This window comes from Oncorhynchus masou, chromosome 1 (genome assembly GCF_036934945.1).
Source record: "Oncorhynchus masou masou isolate Uvic2021 chromosome 1, UVic_Omas_1.1, whole genome shotgun sequence".
Classification (NCBI taxonomy): domain Eukaryota; kingdom Metazoa; phylum Chordata; class Actinopteri; order Salmoniformes; family Salmonidae; genus Oncorhynchus; species Oncorhynchus masou.
The window spans coordinates 25,087,465-25,108,200 of record NC_088212.1 but is presented as its reverse complement, the minus strand read 5'-3'; the positions used below and the strand labels follow the sequence as shown (position 1 = coordinate 25,108,200).

The 20,736-nt window shown below is 44.0% G+C and overlaps 1 protein-coding gene across 1 annotated transcript; it reads left to right on the top strand.

The window, feature by feature from the left end:
* The first annotated feature begins 1,981 nt into the window (after window positions 1–1,981).
* Window positions 1,982–20,306, top strand: LOC135540209 (aspartate beta-hydroxylase domain-containing protein 2-like). The gene is made up of 4 exons (XM_064966701.1): window positions 1,982–2,392; window positions 17,045–18,252; window positions 18,527–18,640; window positions 18,814–20,306. Exons 2-4 carry the CDS (start codon window positions 17,388–17,390, stop codon window positions 18,921–18,923), a joined length of 1,089 nt encoding a protein of 362 aa, XP_064822773.1. The 5' UTR covers window positions 1,982–2,392; window positions 17,045–17,387; the 3' UTR covers window positions 18,924–20,306.
* The last annotated feature ends 430 nt before the right edge of the window (window positions 20,307–20,736 follow it).

Below are 20,736 nucleotides of genomic sequence, written 5' to 3'. Positions count from 1 at the left end.
ACGCACGCATCCAACTCAATCATCAAGTTTGCGGACGACACATCAGTGGTAGGCTTGATTACCAACAACGATGAGACGGCCTACAGGGAGGAGGTGAGGGCCCTCGGAGTGTGGTGTCAGGAAAATAACCTCACACTCAACGTCAACAAAACTAAGGAGATGATTGTGGACTTCAGGAAACAGCAGAGGGAACACCCCCCTATCCACATCGATGGAACAGTAGTGGAGAGAGTAGCAAGTTTTAAGTTCCTCGGCATACACATCACAGACAAACTGAATTGGTCCACTCACACAGACAGCATCGTGAAGAAGGCGCAGCAGCGCCTCTTCAACCTCAGGAGGCTGAAAAATTTTGGCTTGTCACCAAAAGCACTCACAAACTTCTACAGATGCACAATCGAGAGCATCCTGGCGGGCTGTATCACCGCCTGGTACGGCAACTGCTCCGCCCTCAACCGTAAGGCTCTCCAGAGGGTAGTGAGGTCTGCACAACGCATCACCGGGGCAAACTACCTGCCCTCCAGGACACCTACACCACCCGATGTTACAGGAAGGCCATAAAGATCATCAAGGACATCAACCACCCGAGCCACTGCCTGTTCACCCCGCTATCATCCAGAAGGCGAGGTCAGTACAGGTGCATCAAAGCTGGGACCGAGAGACTGAAAAACAGCTTCTATCTCAAGGCCATCAGACTGTTAAACAGCCACCACTAACATTGAGTGGCTGCTGCCAACACACTGACACTAACTCAACTCCAGCCACTTTAATAATGGGAATTGATGGGAAATTATGTAAATATATCACTAGCCACTTTAAACAACGCTACCTTATATAATGTTACTTACCCTACATTATTCATCTCATATGCATACGTATATACTGTACTCTATATCATCGACTGCATCCTTATGTAATACATGTATCACTAGCCACTTTAACTATGCCACTTTGTTTACATACTCATCTCATATGTATATACTGTACTCGATACCATCTACTGTATCTTGCCTATACTGCTCTGTACCATCACTCATTCATATATCCTTATGTACATATTCTTTATCCCCTTACACTGTGTATAAGACAGTAGTTTAGGAATTGTTAGTTAGATTACTTGTTGGTTATTACTGCATTGTCGGAACTAGAAGCACAAGCATTTCGCTACACTTGCATTAACATCTGCTAACCATGTGTATGTGACAAATAAAATTTGATTTTGAAGAACGGCCCATGTTCTGAATTCTGTTGCTGTACATTTAGTATATTTCAAAGGTGCCGAACAAATAGTTATATTGACTACGTACGTCCCAGCTTGCTCATTAATGTCAATCGAAATTACAGATTGGCTCTTATCCGCTTGTCGTCCCTTATGCCATAGTTTGTACATCTCAATTGTCAGTAAACACCACATTTGTGGTACACATCAAGTCAGCTGTTTTTTAAAAAGGCAGTAAATGAGGCTGAATTAACTGTTTCCCTGCAAGACAAGGCTCCGCTGATAGCCAGGTGTAGCAGTGGTAAGGATTCACTCCATGGTGCTGAAAAGAAGGCTCTGCTGTTGGGACAATTTTATGTAGACCCTAACAGTTAGTGGGCACGTTTGTCACCGTTATAGTGCAATACATATATTGTTTAGTATTGTGTTGTGTTGTGTAGTGGCTTTGCTGGCATGCATCTTTTTTTTTTAAAGTTTGCCTCACCAAGATATATATGCTAAAATCGCCACTGGTGATTTATGATGATCAATGGGACGTCGGAGTATCGCGTCTCAGCGTTTGTGGACTATTGCCACGTTCATATACTATTTGGAACTAGGAAACTCAGAAATGTCCGACTTGCTAACTACGACCAGTTAGCGAGTCGGACATATCTGAGTTTCATAGTTCCGACTAATATATGAACGTGGCATAAAATGTACGTTCCTGTCATAGTTCACAAAAGCATGTTGGGAACTGTAGTTTAAATAGTAAAGGGATTGGATGAGTTGCCCAAGTATTTTGTCCTGTAGAGTTTTATAGGCTACTGACTACATTATTACAAGGCGATTTAAGGTTATTTTTACGGACACATATAGCTTATAAGTATTTAGCATTTACATTCTTATTTGCGAAGGCCTATGTTTAATTTTAAATCTAAAGATTAGCTTGTACACCTATACCGGGGTAGATTGATCGGACTTCCTGTTGCACTGCGGTGCTTTGTACGTGCTTTGCCTGCTGTTAGTTTACTAGATATCGCGGTGAATGTCATACAAGAACACAAGTTAAGTAGGGACCTAGTTATGATTGACAGGTATTTATAGGCTTATAGCCTAGATAAAGAGGACACTAGCTGCTTGGTAACATGGTAAACCTGTAGGCGAGATATCATCCACAACCATGGCAATTGGGTGAGTTATTTTATTATTGCGCAGGCCTATCATGTTGCATTCGTTCCGAGTTGTTTCTATGGGCTACAAGTCTAGCTTTTACAGATCTTTACACAAGATTCTGTCTGAGATTCTGTGGTGATTTTATGCGATTGAATGATGACACGTAGGCAAGCATGAGGGCATTAGAGGCAGGAATATTGGTGAAATTGAGAAAGGGGAAACGAGTGTGTTATGGATGGTTGTCCCCATTCCTGTAGGGTTTTTAAATATGACAGTTCCTCAAGGCACGGCAGCAGACAACGAGCGTATATAGGCTATAGCTCAGTGGAGTGAACTATGTAGTTGTGCCAGAGCGGTTCTGTGGGAGCGTGCGTCTCAGTGGACTGTGATCGGGGCTGTGTTCACTTGAGGAGGTGGCTGTTCTGGCTGCCCAAGCAGGTTTGCCGGACCATTCTTGGTGAGATGGTTTTGCAGGAGAAGCATAGGAAGTTATGTACATTGTGAGCTCTGCTTATACGTGTTTATGTTTACTGCATGCAGTGCATAGTATTCTTGTGACAGTGTATCTTTTCGTCTGTGTCGTGACTCGTGATTGTGGGTGCTTCATACTGCAGTTACTGTTCATGTATATATGCTGGTGCTAATCCTTTGTTCTCTTCATGCACATCATGGTTGTTTACATACCATGATCCTGTTTCACTTTCCTAAGGGGCAGTTCGAAATGTACAAGGGGGGGGGGGTGAAAAAAAAAAATTGGCTTTGGGGAGTGTTTTTTTTTTTGCAGAGGGGAGGGTAGTGCGTTTTTTCCCCCTGATTTACATTTGCCATTCTGCAGGTGTTACTATATATTGTCTTCCATATTGCCAGATTTCCTATTCTGCTTGCATGCGCCTCCCCTATCAAGAAATGTTGGTACTTCCCTTATGCCCTATGCTTTTTCAACATGCTTACTATACCACACACAGGTCAATATAGTCGACCAATCAACTGTCTATCCTGCCCTGTATTCATAGTGACAATAGTGGTAGGTGGATTGTTTGTCCAGATCTGCAGTAGGTTAAGTAGAAATCATACCACTTAAAATAATTAAAATCTGTATTTTTCAAAATAGAGGAATAGCTGACAAGCAGAGGAGAGGCCAGGTGCATCATTGCATGAAAGAACAGTGAAGACATGCAATTCAAAAAGCTCTCTTATTGATCTTGTTTAAGAACAATCAAATTATCCTACCTAGCCTACAACACCACAATCCAATTAATAATTGCATTTTTGTTTTCAAGTGAGTATAATTCTACTCTAGGCTTTGCACTGCAGTGGAAAAGGTCATTTGAATAATGGCGCAAAAGCCCTGAATGTTTCATTCCATTTGGATCAGTTGTGGGTCTACTCTTAACAGATTATAGAAAGGCACAGTAGCAGGCCAGTCTGCCTGTATTTTTACTTTTGATGCGTTGTCTGTTGCTGAACCATTCTCCCAAGTTATCATATGCTCCCAGGAGGCCCAGTTAGAGGTGTGGACTCGAGTCTGGCTCGAGAAAATAAAATAACTTGACTTCACCTTGGAGCTTCAAGACTCGGGACCCGACTGATTACTTGAAATTATCTGGCCAGGATTTGTAATGTTTTGTCACTTATTTTGTGGCACAGAGTATCCATGGATTAGGCTACTCTCCACACAGCCAGAGACAGTATCGCACTTGCAAATAAACAGATTAGCTAGTGAAACCCACACTCTGCCCTCAGATTGGACCAGCAAGCTGTCAATTAACACAGGTTGGGTGAGCTACAGTAGCGCAGTGAGAAGGTTTTGAGGGGATGCTGGCAAAAACAGAGTAGCCTACCTACGTTAATATTATCCATATACAAATCAGTCTGCTCCGGAGGCATCTTTGCCAGAAAAATAGGCTACCTGGTGAATTCATTGATTATTTTCATATTTCAGGTAGACCTAGATTGGGTGGGTTATAAGTAGGCCTGTGGCGGTCACAAAATTTAGTCAGCTGGTGATTGTCAAGCAAGTAACTGTCGGTCTCACGGTAATTGACCGCTAATTAACAAACACATTAAGGATCTCCTGGCTTCCACACACAGCCTACAAGCCATTTTAAAAACTTGAATAAATCCATGTAATATAGCCTACACCTTAACAATAAATACCTATAAGCGCAAATGTTCCATTAGCTGAAAACACCATTATCAAAAGTGACCGCAAATGCAATTATGCATGTCATGCTTTTATTATAAAGGTGCATTTTTATGTTGAAAATTATCTTACCCAAACTTGAAACTCACGAGGAAAGCGGATTAATGTGCTTAATTTTAAGAAATTATTTGGCCACTTTAGTTGTGATGCAAACCTTATTAAAATATATAAGCCTACATGAGGTGTGTGACTATGATTTGAACAAGTCACAAATTATATTATATTCTGGTGAATTACAGTGCCTTCAGAACCATTTACATTTTGTTAGGTTACAGACTTATTCTAAAATTGATTAAATTGTTTGTTTAACCTCAATCTACACACTACCCCATAATGACAAAGCAAAAACAGGTTTTTAGAAATTTTAGCAAATTTATAAAATAAAATAAAACTAAAATAGCACATTTACATAAGTATTCAGACCCTTTACTCCGTACTTTGTTGAAGCACCTTTGCCAGCGATTACAGCCTCGGGTCTTCTTGGGTGTGGCCTGTATTTGGAGAGATTCTCCCATTCTACTCTGCAGATCCTCTCAAGCTCTGTCAGGTTGGATGGGGAGCATCGCTGCACAGCGATTTTTATTTTTTTTATTTATTTTTTATTTTTTTCAGGTCTCTTCAGAGATGTTCGACCGGGTTCAATTCCGGGCTTTGGCTGGGCCACTCAAGGACATTCAGAGACTTGTCCCGAAGCCATTCTTGTATTGTGTGTGTTCTTAGGGTTGTTGTCCTGTTGGAAGGTGAACCTTCGCCACAATCTGAGGTCCTGAATGCTCTGGAGCATCAAGGATCTCTCTGTACTTTGCTCTGTTCATCTTTGCCTCAATCCTGATTAGTCTCCCAGTCCATGCCACTGTACAACATCCCCACAGCATGATGCCGCCACCACCATGCTTCACCGCAGGGATGGTGCCAGGTTTCCTCCAGATGTGACGCTGGACATTCAGGCAAAGTGTCCAATCTTTGTTTCACCAGACCAGAGAATCTTATTTCTTATGGTCTGAGAGTCTTTAAGTGCCTTTTTGGCAAACTCCACGTGGGCTGTCATGTGTCTTTTACTGAGGAGTGGCTTCCATTTGGCCACTCTACCATAAAGGCCTGATTGGTGGAGTGCTGCAGAGATGGTTGTTCTTCTGGAAGGTTCTCCCATCACCACAGAGGAACTCTGGAGCTCTGTCAGAGTGACCATTGGGTCCCTGACCAAGGCCATTCTCCCCCGATTGCTCAGTTTGGCCAGGCGACCAGCTCTAGGAAGAGTCTTGATGGTTCCAAACTTCTTCTATTTAAGAATGATGGAGGCCACTGTGGTTTGGGGACCTTTAATGCTGCAGAAATGTTTTGGTACCCTGTCCCATATTTGTGCCTTGACAAAATCCTGTCTCGGAGCTCTACAGACAATTCCTTCGACCTCATGTCATGGTTTTTGCTCTGACATTTACTGTCAACTGTGGGACCTTACATAGACGAATGTGTGCCTTACCAAATCATGTCCAATCAATTGAATTTACCACAGGTGGACTTCAATCAAGTTTTAGAAACATCTCAAGAATGATCAATGAAAACAGGATGCACCTGACCTCAATTTAATTTCTCATATCAAAGGTTCTGAATACATATGTAAATAAGGCATTTCTGTTTTTTTTAAATATCAAAACTGTTTTTGCTTTGTCATTATGGGGTCTTATGTGTAGATTTCTGCATATTTGTATTTATTTAATCAATTTTAGAATAAGGCTGTAACGTAACAAAATGTGTAAAAAAAGTTCAAACTTTGAACCCCTCCTTTTTGTCGTACGCAGGTCAAACAGTTTGAGATCCACTGCGCAAGTGAACAGGTTGCTGATTTGTGGTACAGCTATAGGATCGGGTGCAGCGCAAATGTAGGGAGAGACGATTAACATAAAGAAATATGCAGCTACAAAAAATGGTTTGCTGATCAAGAATATTAACTGTTTTGTGGTGAATTCTTCTTTCTTAACCCATTATTATTATTTTTTTTTCACCTTTATTTAACCAGGTAGGCTAGTTGAGAACAAATTCTCATTTACAACTGCGACCTGGCCAAGATAAAGCAAAGCAGTGCGACACAAACAACAACACAGAGTTACACATGGAATAAACACAGTAAATACAGTCAATAATACAATAAAGTCTATATACAGTGTGTGCAAATGAGGTAGGATAAGGGGGGCGAGGCATTAAATAGGCCATGGTGGCTAAATTATTACAGTATGGCAAATGAATCACTCGGGTGATAGATGTGTAAGTAGTGGTACTGGGGTGCAAAGGAGCGAAATAAATAACAATATGGTGATGAGGTAGTTGAATGGGCTATTTACAGATTGCCTATGTGCAGAGATCTGTGAGCTGCTCTGACAGCTGATGTTTAAAGCTAGTGAGGGAGATATGAGTCTCCAGCTTCAGTGAATTTTGCAGTTCGTTCCAGTCATTGGCAGCAGAGAACTGGAAGGAAAGGCGGCCGAAGTAGGAATTGGTTTTGGGGGTGACCAGTAAAATATACGTGCTGGAGCGCGTGCTGCGGGTGGGTGCTGCTATGGTGACCAGTGAGCTGAGATAACGGTGGGGCGTTACCTAGCAATGACTTCTAGATGACCTGGAGCCAGTGGGTTTGGCGACGGATATGAAGCAAGGGCCAGCCAACGAGAGCGTACAGGTCGCAGTGGTGGGTAGTATATGGGGCTTTGGTGACAAAACGGATGGCACTGTGATAGACTGCATCCAATTTGCTGAGTAGAGTGTTGGAGGCTATTTTGTAAATTACATCGCCAAAGTCAATGATCGGTAGGATTGACAGTTTTACTAGGGTATGTTTGGCAGCATGAGGGAAGGATGCTTTGTTGCGAAATAGGAAGCCGATTCTAGATTAAATTTTGGATTGGAGATGCTTAATTTGAGTCTGGAAGGAGAGTTTACAGTCTAACCAGATACCTAGGTATTTGTAGTTGTCCACACATTCTAAGTCTGCACCGCCCAGAGTGGTGATGCTGGGCGGGTGGGTAGGTGTGGACAGCGATCGGTTGAAGAGCATGCATTTAGTTTTGCTTGCATTTAAGAGCAGTTGGAGGCCACGGAAGGAGAGTTGTATGGCATTGAAGCTTGTCTGGAGGTTAGTTAAGTGTCCAAAGAAGGGCCAGAAGTATACAAAATGGTGTCGTCTGCGTAGAGGTGGATCAGAGAGTCACCAGCAGCAAGAGCAACATCACTGATGTATACAGAGAAAAGAGTCGGCCTGAGGACTGAAGGTACGGTGGGATTCGAAATGGTCGGTTTGTTAACTTGGCTTTTGAAGACCTTAGAAAGGCAGGGTAGGATAGATATAGGTCTGTAGCAGTTTGGGTCTAGAGTGTCTCCCCCTTTGAAGAGGGGGATGATATAATAATATAATATAATAATATATCCCATTTAGCAGACGCTTTTGTCCAAAGCGACTTACAAGTCGGCTGGGGCCACTACTTTTACATATGGCTGGCCCCAGCGGGAATCGAACCCACGACGCTTGGCGTTGCAAGATGACCGATGCAGCTTTCTAATCTTTGGGGATCTCAGACAATACGAAAGAGAGGTTGAACAGGCTACTTTATATTTTTTTAATTTATCCGTTATTTTACCAGGTAAATTGACTGAGAACACATTCTCATTTGCAGCAACGACCTGGGGAATAGTTACAGGGGATGAATGAGCCAATTGTAAACAGGGGATTATTAGGTGACAGTGATGGTTTGACGGTCGGATTGGGAATTTAGCCAGGACACTGGGGTTAACACCCCTACTCTTACGATAAGTGCCATGGGATCTTTAATGACCTCAGAGAGTCAGGACACCTGTTTAACGTCCCCCTACACAGGGCAGTGTCACTGGGATATTTGGGATATTTTTTTTAGACCAGAGGAAAGAGTGCCTCTTACTGGCCCTCCAACACCACTTCCAGCAGCATCTGGTCTCCCATCCAGGAACTGACCAGGACCAACCCTGCTTAGCTTCAGAAGCAAACCAGCAGGGGTATGCAGGGTGGTATGCTGCCAGCATAGTAATAGGGGTTGCAATAATTTCTTCAGGTAATTTTAGGAGAGCAGGTCCAGATTGTCTAGCCCTGCTGATTTGTAGGGGTCCAGATTTTGCAGCACTTTCAGAACATCAGCTATCTGGATTTGGGTGGAGGGGAAATGGGGGAGGCTTGGGCAAGTTGCAGTGAGAGGTGCAGGGCTGTTGACCAGGGTAGGGGTAGCCAGGTGGAAAGCATGGCCAGCCGTAGAAAAATGCTTATTGAAATTCTCAATAATGGTGGATTTATCAGTGGTGACAGTGTTTCCTAAACTCAGTGCAGTGGGCAGCTGGGAGGAGGTGCTCTTATTCTCCATGGACTTTAGTGTCCCAGAACTTTTTGGAGTTAGTGCTACAGGATGCAAATTTCTGTTTGAAAAAGCTAGCCTTTGCTTTCTTAACTGCCTGTGTATATTGGTTCCTAACTTCCCTGAAAAGTTGCATATCGCGGGGGCTATTCGATGCTAATACAGTATGCCATAGGATGTTTTTGTGCTGGTCAAGGGCAGTCAGGTCTGGAGTGAACCAAGGGCTATATCTGTTCCTGGTTCTACATTTTTTGAATGGGGCATGCTTATTTAAGATGATGAGGAAAGCACTTTTAAAGAATAACCAGGCATCCTCTACTGACGGAATGAGGTCAATATCATTCCAGGATACCCGGCCCAGGTCGATTAGAAAGGCCTGCTCGCTGAAGTATTTTAGGGAGCATTTGACAGGGACATCGTGACGGGAAAAGTGTGTTGTGGCCCCCTCGTGCTGTGACGTCGGCAGATGGATCAGCAGGGCTCCGTGTGATGAACCAGGCCAATTGGCAAAATAGGTATAGTGGCCAAATAATTTGGCTGATGGGCCTCTTAAGCTAACAGTTCGATGTGCTCTAGACAGCTAGCGGGCCGTGGCTAGCAGGCTAGCCGGTGGGCATACAGGGGACGTCGCGACGGAGGAGTCCGTTGAAAAAAAACTTCGGGTGGAATTACGTCGGTAGTCCAGTCCTGATGGGTCGGCGGGGGTCCAGGTATTGTAGCCCAAGGAGTGGCTGATGGGCCTCTACTGCTAGCCGGGAGATGGGCCTAGCAGATGGGCCGAGCAATGGCTAACTGACTACTATTTAGTAGCCAGTTACCTGGCTAGCTTTTGATGGGGGTTCCGGTTCTTAAGTATATAAAAATATCAGATCTGTACCACATTGGGTGAGGTGGGTTGCAGGAGAGTATATTCAGTCCGTAGATGGAAAGTGATAATAAAATATTTACAAAATATATACGAACAAAAACAAGGAAAAACAATATTTACACGTGACAAGACAAAACACATGTCTGACTGCTACACCATCTTGGATGTAGACCCTCACCTTAAGGTCCTCACCTAAAGTGCAGAGTATCAAAATCCTGAGGCATGTGTAAATCTGTTTTTTCAGGAGGGTGCAATTGCAAAGGTTCTATCTGACACTTCTGAATTAGACTTGTTCAGTTTTTAAGAATGTAGCTATTTGAAAACATACATTATATAATATCACTATTGTACCCAAACCAGAAACCGTGGATTGATGGCAGCATTCGCGCGAAACTGAAAGCACAATCCACTGCTTTTAACCAGGGCAAGGTGACTGGAAACATGACCAAATACAAACAGTGTAGCTATTCCCTCCACACGGCAATCAAACAAGCTAAGTGTCAGTATAGAGACAAAGTAGAGTTGCAATTCAACGGCTCAGACACAAGAGGTATGTGGCAGGGTCTACAGTCAATCACGGATTACAAAAAGAAAACCAGCCCCGTCGCGGACCAGGATGTCTTGCTCCCAGACAGACTGAATAACTTCTTTGCTCGCTTTGAGGACCATACAGTGCCACTGACACGGCCCGCTACCAAAATTTGCGGGCTCTCTTTCAGTGCAGCCGACGCGAGGGTTAACACGTTTAAATGTTTTACTCACAAGGTTGCAGGTCCAGATGGCATTCCCAGCCGCGTCCTCAGAGCATGCGCAGACCAGCTGGCTGGTGTGTTTACGGACATATTCAATCAATCCTTATCCCAGTCTGCTGTTCCCACATGCTTCAAGAGGGCCACCATTGTTCCTGTTCCCAAGAAAGCTAAGGTAACTGAGCTAAACGACTACCGCCCCGTAGCACTCACTTCCGTCATCATGCTTTGAGAGACGGGTCAAGGACCATATCACCTCCACCCTACCTGACACCCTAGACCCACTCCAATTTGCTTACAGCCCCAATAGGTCCACAGACGACGCAATCGCAACCACACTGCCCTAACCCATCTGGACAAGAGGAATACCTATGTGAGAATGCTGTTCATCGACTACAGCTCAGCATTTAACACCATAGTACCCTCCAAACTCGTCATCAAGCTCGAGACCCTGGGTCTCGACCCCGCCCTGTGCAACTGGGTACTGGACTTCCTGACTTCCCGCCCCCAGGTGGTGAGGGTAGGCAACAACATCTCCACCCCGCTGATCCTCAACACTGGGGCCCCACAAGGGTGCGTTCTGAGCCCTCTCCTGTCACCCACGACTGCGTGGCCATGCACGCATCCAACTCAATCATCAAGTTTTCGGACAACATTACAGTGGTAGGCTTGATTACCAACAACGACGAGATGGCCTACAGGGAGGAGGTGAGGGCCCTCAGTGTGGTGTCAGGAAAGTAACTTCACACTCAACGTCAACAAAACAAAGGAGGTGATTGTGGACTTCAGGAAAGGGAGCACCCCCCCTATCCACATCGACGGGACAACCTCAGGAGGCTGAAGAAATTTGGCTTGGCACCCAAAGTACTCACAAACTTTTACAGATGCACAATCGAGAGCATCCTGTCGGGCTGTATCATCGCCTGGTACGGCAACTGCTCTGTCCACAACCGTAAGGCTCTCCAGAGGGTAGTGAGGTCTGCATAACGCATCACCAGTGGCAAACTACCTACCCTCCAGGACACCTACACCACCCGATGTCACAGGAAGGCCATAAAGATCATCAAGGACAATCACCCGAGCCACTGCCTGTTCACCCCGCTTTCATCCAGAAGGCGAGGTCAGTACTGGTGCATCAAAACAGGGACCGAGAGACTGAAAAACAGCTATCTCAAGGCCATCAGACTGTTAAGCAGCCACCACTAACATTGAGTGGCTGCTGACAACATACTGACTCAACTCCAGCTCAATTTAATAATGGAAATTGATGTAAAAAAAGTTTCACTAGCAACTATAAACAATGCCACTTAATATAATGTTTACATACCCTACATTACTCATCTCATATGTATATACTGTACTCTCATCTACTGTAGTTTTTCACTTAATTTACTTTTTCAAAAATCGAACTTCACAAACATATGAATAACCATCTAAAGATCTATTATATGTGACTAACACATTTTTGACACAAATGTCAGATCCAACCTTATGGTCTCAGCATCTCAATTTGTACTTGAACAAGTCATTGAACAAGATTGTTGTTTTTTTTCTTTACTTGACTTGTGACTCGACTTCACTTGCTCTTAGAATGCACGACTTGGACATGACTCGACCCGTTCTACTTGGGACTAGACTTGAGACTCTGGCCTTGTGACTTGAGACTTGCTTGTGACTCGAATAATAGTGACTTGGTCCCACCTCTGCCAGTTATTCAGGAAAGCTTAATGTGTGTTCTGCCTGCTTTCCGGATCAGACCGGCTATTCCTCAACCTAGAAACTAATGTGCCAATATAGCCTAAATATTTGTCATTTAACTTTTAAAATGTATTACCTTTTTATGGGGCAGCAGGTAGCCTAGTGGTTAAGAGGCCTCTGGTTTGAATCCCAGAGCTAGGTGAAAACTCTGTCAATGTGCTCTTGAGCAAGGCACTTAACCCTAATTTGTTCCTGTAAGTTGCTCTGGATAAGAGCGTCTAGTAAATTACTAAAATGTAATACACACTGCTCAAAAAAATAAAGGGAACACTAAAATAACACATCCTAGATCTGAATGAATGAACTATTCTTATTAAATACTTTTTTCTTTACATAGTTGAATGTGCTGACAACAAAATCAGATAAATTATCGATGGAAATCAAATTTATCAACCCATGGAGGTCTGGATTTGGAGTCACACTCAAAATTAAAGTGGAAAACCACACTACAGGATGATCCAACTTTGATGTAATTTCCTTAAAACAAGTCAAAATGAGGATCAGTAGTGTGTGTGGCCTCCACGTGCCTGTATGACCTCCTACAACGCCTGGGCATGCTCCTGATGAGGTGGCGGACGGTCTCCTGAGGTATCTCCTCCCAGACCTGGACTAAAGCATCTGCCAACTCCTGGACAGTCTGTGGTGCAACGTGGCGTTGGTGGATGGAGCGAGACATGATGTCCCAGATGTGCTCAATTGGATTCAGGTCTGGGGAACGGGCGGGCCAGTCCATAGCATCAATGCCTTCCTCTTGCAGGAACTGCTGACACACTCCAGCCACATGAGGTCTAGCATTGTCTTGCATTAGGAGGAACCCAGGGCCAACCGCACCAGCATATGGTCTCACAAGGGGTCTGAGGATCTCATCTCGGTACCTAATGGCAGTCAGGCTACCTCTGGCGAGCACATGGAGGGCTGTCCGGCCCCCCCAAAGAAATGCCACACCACACCATGACTGACCCACCGCCAAACCGGTCATGCTGGAGGATGTTGGAGGCAGCAGAACGTTCTCCACGGCGTCTCCAGACTGTCACGTCTGTCACATGTGCTCAGTGTGAACCTGCTTTCATCTGTGAAGAGCACAGGGCGCCAGTGGCGAATTTGCCAATCTTGGTGTTCTCTGGCAAATGCCAAACATCCTGCACGGTGTTGGGCTGTAAGCACAACCCCCACCTGTGGACGTCGGGCCCTCATACCACCCTCATGGAGTCTGTTTCTGACCGTTTGAGCAGACACATGCACATTTGTGGCCTGCTGGAGGTAATTTCTTCAGGGCTCTGGCAGTGCTCCTCCTGCTCCTCCTTGCACAAAGGTGGAGGTAGCGGTCCTGCTGCTGGGTTGTTGCCCTCCTACGGCCTCCTCCACGTCTCCTGATGTACTGGCCTGTCTCCTGGTAGCGCCTCCATGCTCTGGACACTACGCTGACAGACACAGCAAACCTTCTTACCACAGCTCGCATTGATGTGCCATCCTGGATGAGCTGCACTACCTGAGCCACTTGTGTGGGTTTTAGACTCCGTCTCATGCTACCACTAGAGTGAAAGCACCGCCAGCATTCAAAAGTGACCAAAACATCAGCCAGGAAGCATAGGAACGGAGAAGTGGTCTGTGGTCACCACCTGCAGAACCACTCCTTTTATAATTTCCACCAGTTGTCTATTCCATTTGCACAACAGCATGTGAAATTTATTGTCAATCAGTGTTGCTTCCTAAGTGGACAGTTTGATTTCACAGAAGTGTGATTGACTTGGAGTTACATTGTGTTGTTTAAGTGTTCCCTTTATTTTTTTGAGCAGTGTACATTTTTTTAAAGCATTCTTTATGGGGAAAAAATAAGGTATTATCTTATAAATAGGGAAGGTGGAGTTATGTCACGTGCCATTAACAAAAATATAGAAATGTTTGCTCTATCCCAAATTACAACCAACTGATTTCAGCGTTAACTCAAATATGGAGGAGGCAAGTGGAAAGGGGAGAAGGTAGGGAACTTGTCTGCCCTTTATTAAAGACTAAAATTGGCCTCCAAAAATGGTCATAAATACAAAAATATACACGTTTTAATTTGAGGATCAAAATCTTTTACAGGTCGCAAAATAGTTTCGATTTTCGATGTGTCTACCCTATGTAAGACATCACAGCACAGTTGAAAATACAGTGAACTCAAAGTATTGGGATAGTGACAATTTGTATTTTGTTTAGGCTCTGTACTCTAGCACTTTTGATTTGAAATGATACAATGACTATTGGGTTAACGTGCAGACTGTCCGCTTTAATTTTAGGGTATTTTCATACATATCGGGTGAACCGTTTAAAAGTTACAGCACTTTTTGTACATAGTTACGGATAATCTTGAATAATCATGAGTGAGAAAGTGACAGAGGCATAAATATCATACCCCCGAAAAATGCTAACCTCCCGTTATTGTAATGGGTAGAGGTTAGCATGTCTTGGGGATATGATATTTGTGCTTCTAACTTTTTCTAACTCATCATTATTCACAATTGATTCATGAGTAACCGTAATCATGGTAGCATCCACATTAATGTAGAAGTGTTTAGAAACATTCTATTCTTGTTTACAATAAAAGTGACTGGAATACAGAGCCAAAACAACAAAATGTGTCACTGTCCCAATACTTTTGGAGGTCACTGTATATGGCACAAGGAAATCAAGAGAGGGTGGTCTATGGAGATAGGTGGGATGGGTTGAGAGAAGCTGAGGGGTGGATTTAATCTGTAATAGTTATTCATCTGTATGGGAAAATAAATGGGAAAATAAAATATATAATGTGTACCGGTCACTGAATCCAAATGTCCAAAAAATCCAAATGTGTATATAAAATACAAATATATTATGTACAGATGTTTTTGTAACAAATGTATTTGTAACAAAGTTACTTTTGTCCTCCGAAGAGAGGGGGGTGTTCTAATCTGATTTCAGATACTTTAAGTCTCTTTGTCGGCTAACTGCTCACATTCATCCACTCCACTCTAATATAATTCCAGCATCCAAACTGCGCAACAGGCCATTCAATTAATGGAAAAAGAGACATCTGTTACAAAACAAAAGTTTCAATACTGAGTAAGGAGGGATGTCGAGATTGACATACTCTTCTTGATTGTGTTGTCGATAAGCACTTGAAGTCTGTAATCGTTGTGCGGTTATGCGTTGCTTATTGGTTATGTGTGGTGCATTGGCACAGAAACCTGTTGATGGAAAATGTGTTGTGTATATATTTTAAATTATTATAAATAAAGCATCAAAATGTAGAACCTGATTTTCCCCCTAGCTGATCATTGTCTGCAGATGGATCTGATTGTGGTATAATGATACAGGCGTGGAGAGTGATGTGGTGGTCGGCAAACCGTTAACCTCCAGGCCCTTTAGCTGAAGTGGTAAAGTCGAAATCCATGTTTATAAACACAGGGTTGCTACAGTTGTTGTTGGTTATGGTGGTAATAATTATTTTTGAGTTAATTTTATGAGGGGGCGGGGTGTGTAAAAGAACTTTACAGTACAAGGGGAGGGTCATGTGAAAATATTTTTTATGTTTGGGAGGGTGGTGCATTTTTCTTTTGTACATTTCTAACTGTCCCTAATGTATAACAAGCCAGTACAGTAGTGCTATTCTAGAACACCGTAGTGGCTCTCGTTTAGTATACAGAGCCTTAGAGCTGCTCTCACTATTGATTCATGTAGGCAGATGTCAACACTGTCTATTTATGTTTCATGCATAATGTTATCCAAATACGTGCTCTCTCTTTCGGTCACACACTCTATCTCTCTGCAGTGTTTCCCCTAGGATTTTTTCCAGCAGCAGTGGCAAAGCTAGTGTGGGGGGTAGTGGGCGTGGCCAATGGGGCAGTTCTAAAGGCCATTGAGACATTTTAGTTTTAAAGCTAATTTCCTGCAATTCTACACATTTTGTCATGGCGCTGAGAGAAAAATTGCAGTTTCATGGGTAATTTCCTGCAGCTCTACACATTTTGCCATGGGGCTGATAGAATTTGTAGTTTTAAAGCTGGATTCCTGCAATTCTATACATTTTGCTATTCTTATGCTATCTGATTGACTCGAACATTATAACAAAGGCAATGGAGGCCCCATGCCATGTCATTTTTTTAAATTTCAAATTCTCCTTGTCAAGTTTTTATTTTGGTGACTGTTAGTTCTCAAAGATGATCTTATTTAAAAAATATATTGCTCCATGGTATCTTCTACATACATACATACTTTTATATCTGGTTTTAGTCGTTTAAGTTTATACTGAAAACATTTTACCATCCCGAAAAAATGATCCATGAAGCCATGAGTCATATGCATGAAATGTGACTCATGGCTTTGTACAATGCAGTGCGGAGGTGTGTGGAGACCTGAATTTGAAATGCCATCCATATGGGTGTGTGCATGGTGCACTGTGTGTGTCCAGAGCTGAGTGTGGGGGTGGGAGTTAGTTCCGTATTAAACCAGCTAAGTGGGGGAAGTCATGTGGAAAATTGAACTTGAAATGACATCTGCATGTTGGTACTCTACTTCTGTATTAGATGCTGCCTAAAGTCTTGAGTGTTCTGGATGTCAGAAGGTGAATTCACCAATTTGTAAGTCGCTCTGGATAAGAGCGTCTGCTAAATGACTTAAATGTAAATGTAATGTATTTGTTTGTGCAATGCTTATGCCTAATGACCTTTTCCCTATCTTTCCTTCCCTCTCTTTCTGATGCAGAGGCCAGACACTCTGAGGTATGTTGTCTGTCTGCATTTGTCTAAAATGAAAAAGGGAGGGAGCAGCACAAATACCGCACAGCCAGACGCCATGCAGGGGGAGCCCTCCCCTCATCCCTGAGTGCTGAAATGTCCGGACTGAGCCTGAATGTGTCATCAGATAGTGTCAGACTGCATCCAGCAGGGGGGATGATAAGAGTTTATAGAAAGTAGCCTTTCAGACACCCTGTGGAAGATTTTCCTCTAAAATACTATTTTGAATCAGTCAGACAGATTTGCTCATTGACCTTCTCAACAGTAGTTTCTCCAGACCAGACCGTCAGGGGTTTTAACGAGGAGCCAGTATGGAGTGGTCACTAGAAAGGGTGAGGGAGATGGTGGCTGGAGGGATGCAGTCTATGAGGGACTGTGAGTCCAGTGCCTTTGGCACAGCCATGTGCCTGCTGCTGCTCTTTGTGTGGTACTGTTACAGGGTAGGTCGTGAGCACAGCTCCTCTCCCCTGCGTGGGGGGTACAGCAATGAGCCCAGTCGAGTAGGAGGAGGTGGGGGGGCCTTGATCAGCACAGATGGGGATGGTAGGGCTAAAGGCAGGCCGGTGTCAGGGGTGGAGGAGCAGAACGGCTTTGCTTACTGCCAGTCCACCGAGTGTTTTCGCTGCACCAACACAGGGGAGGGTCTTAATCAGAGGCTGTACCACAGCTTGCAGGATTACGCCAAACGCTACACCTGGTCAGGCATGGGCAGGGTACACAAAGGGGTACGAGACCAGGGCCGCTACCTCACCAGCCGGCCCACCATCCAGAGGCCAGAAGTGTTCTTCCTTCCTGACCTGCCCTCAGCACCCTTCTTCTCCCGGGACGCACAGAAACACGACGTGGAGCTGCTGGAGAGGAGCTTCCCTGCTCTGCTGGCTGAGTTTGAGAACATCTACCACGCCCCCCCAGCGCGGGCTGGCTCCTCCCTGCCTCCGGGCTGGAAGGCCAACAGCACCCCCCATGGCCAGTGGTGGACCTTCTACCTGGTGAACCAGGGAACTCCGCTGGCCCTGAATGCCAGGAGGTGCCCCCGGGCCTGGAGGGTGCTAGGCCAGCTGCGCACCTTCATTGCCAACAACGTGTTTGGAAATGCCTGCTTCTCTGTGCTGACCCCCGGAGCCCTGATAACTGAGCATTACGGCCCAACCAACGTCAGGCTGCGCTGCCACCTGGGTAAGAAATGGAGGGAGCTCCCTGGAGGGCTACAACACTGTTAAATATAGGGATGCACCTGGCTCCCATATGTATGTGTTCACCTGTGTCTTTGTGAAAGTATTACAATGATAATAATGATTTTCACTATAGTATGGTTGGTTTTAAAACTTGCTTTGCTTGCAGCATATACAGCTGACATTTTAGAATATATTCATATGTGTTTGTGTCATACAATATTTCCCTTGGTTTCTTTAGTAATTATATAGACTGACTTGCTGTCTGTCCTCTGTAGGTCTTAGAGTGCCCTCTTCCTGTGAGCTGGTAGTTGGAGGGGAGCCGCAGTGCTGGTCTGAGGGGAGCTGTCTGCTGTTTGATGACTCCTTCCTCCACAGGGCCTTCCATGAGGGTGAGAGAGGGACAGCTGTTTTTGAGGAGGGATGAAAAGGGTTGCCTTTTTCTACCCTGGGTTGCGGTGTGTGTGTGTGTGCGTGTGTGTGTAATATTCTGACAAAGTGTTATTAAGCTGTTATAAAGGGTTGATTGGAGGAAAACATGAATCTGTGTTTTCTCTATGTTCAGGCAGCCCAGAGGACGGCCCCAGGGTGGTCTTCATGGTGGACCTCTGGCACCCTAATGTGGCAGCTGCTGAGAGACAGGCTCTAGACTACATCTTCACCCCTGGACGCTGAGCAGACGGTGGGGTGGGGGGGGAAGAGACAGAGCTACAGAGAGAAACACAAAGAGGTAAAGAGAGACAGAGAATGTGTCAGAATTGAAGAGAGAGTTGGTGAGAAAAGTAGAGAAGAACAGTGTGAGTGAGGTGAGACATCTTCTTTGTCTCTTGTTCCGTTCCCACACTCACTGTGTACATATTCTCTGTCTTGTTCGAATTGGCTCTCTCCCTGTAACTCTCCCTTAGCACCTGCTGACTTTGACCAAACAGACGTAATGTAAAATGTTACATTTTAATGTTTACAGCCCCAATCCTTATATCTGTGATTATTCCTGCCCATGTGTGATAGTTTACTGTGCTCTCCTTTAGAAATCAATACAGCTTTCACAAAAACAGTTGGATAAGCACATGGAAAATGTTTTTTAGAGATCAAATGATTTGCTCGAGACTGCCTGTGTTGCTACACAGGAGAAATGGTTGTATTTGCAGTAGTGGGGAAATCACTGAGGAAGCCAAAAAAAAAGCCATATTACAACCTATGTGTTGTGATAACTGCGTTGTTTGCTCTATAACCTGTTAATTCATATGCCTTGCGACTGTGATATATAGGTCTAAAGACCGAGACAATAAGAAGATAGTGGCAGAATAAATTCAACCACCTTTGTTTTATCACAAAACCCGGATAGCAACCTCTGTCCGGTTTAGTCCACAAAGCATATTGCATGTAACAGACATGACCTACAGCATGGTCAAATAAGTTAATGTTTCTGACTATTCCAGCACCATTTCAACTTCATCATCAAATCACCTCTGCTTAGTCTAATACGCTGAACTAAAAGATACCAAAAACAATTTAGTCCAATCAACGTATGCTAAACATGATGTGGCTGTCCATGGATCTAATTTATTTGTGCGTGTGCGCATTTGTGCAAGTAAAATAATATGTTGACTCACCCTACTTGTAGAGAAATGCCAATGCCATCCTCCTCTTTCATTTTGACGAAACGGTCTATCATACAGTACACGGTTTTATTTTTTGTTGTCTTCGGCTAGCTGTCTAAAATGCATGCTGGCCTAACTTCCATTCATGAGCAATGTTAGCTAGATGACATTAGCCTTCTACATCTAGCTACATGTTGAACTAACATTCTCTCAGGCCAGGGTCACAACAATGTATGAATGAATGGTCAGAATGCCGTTATAATCATTGGTCAGTACAGAGAATCCATGGCTAATTTAGGAAACGGAAAACTTTAGCTAGCTAGCTAGTCACTGGAAGACAACAACACAACGAGATGCAACAATTCCACTTGTTTCTATCAATGATGTATGCTCTCAATGCGATTTGATAGTAGTGACGCCAAAATCCAAGCTGGCTTCAATTGACACTTTTATTGGGGGGGGGTGCGCCAAGACAGTTTAGCTCAACGATGAGCAACTTGTTTTATTTTTTTTATCAAGGGAGGCCAAATGCTCTCAGGCGTTCCTTGCTTTCCATTCAATGCTAGGGGCGGCAACAATGTCATACATCTATCTGATGCCTGCTGTCGTTGGGACCAGACATAATCAGATAGATGGCATACATGTAGAGCGACAGAGGGGGCGCTGTTTCGCTTGTTCGGATGCTTTCTCCTCTGAGATACATTTAGACTCTTGCGAATTGAAGGAAAATTATGAAACCGAGAGATGAATGCTAAATGATTTTGTTATTTTCTTGATACATTTTTGGGGGGAGCTTGGCTTCCCTTGACATCCATGAATACACGCCACTGTGTATTTGGTAAATTATTTAATTAATGGTTGTAATATTGTTGGTTGTATTTGATATC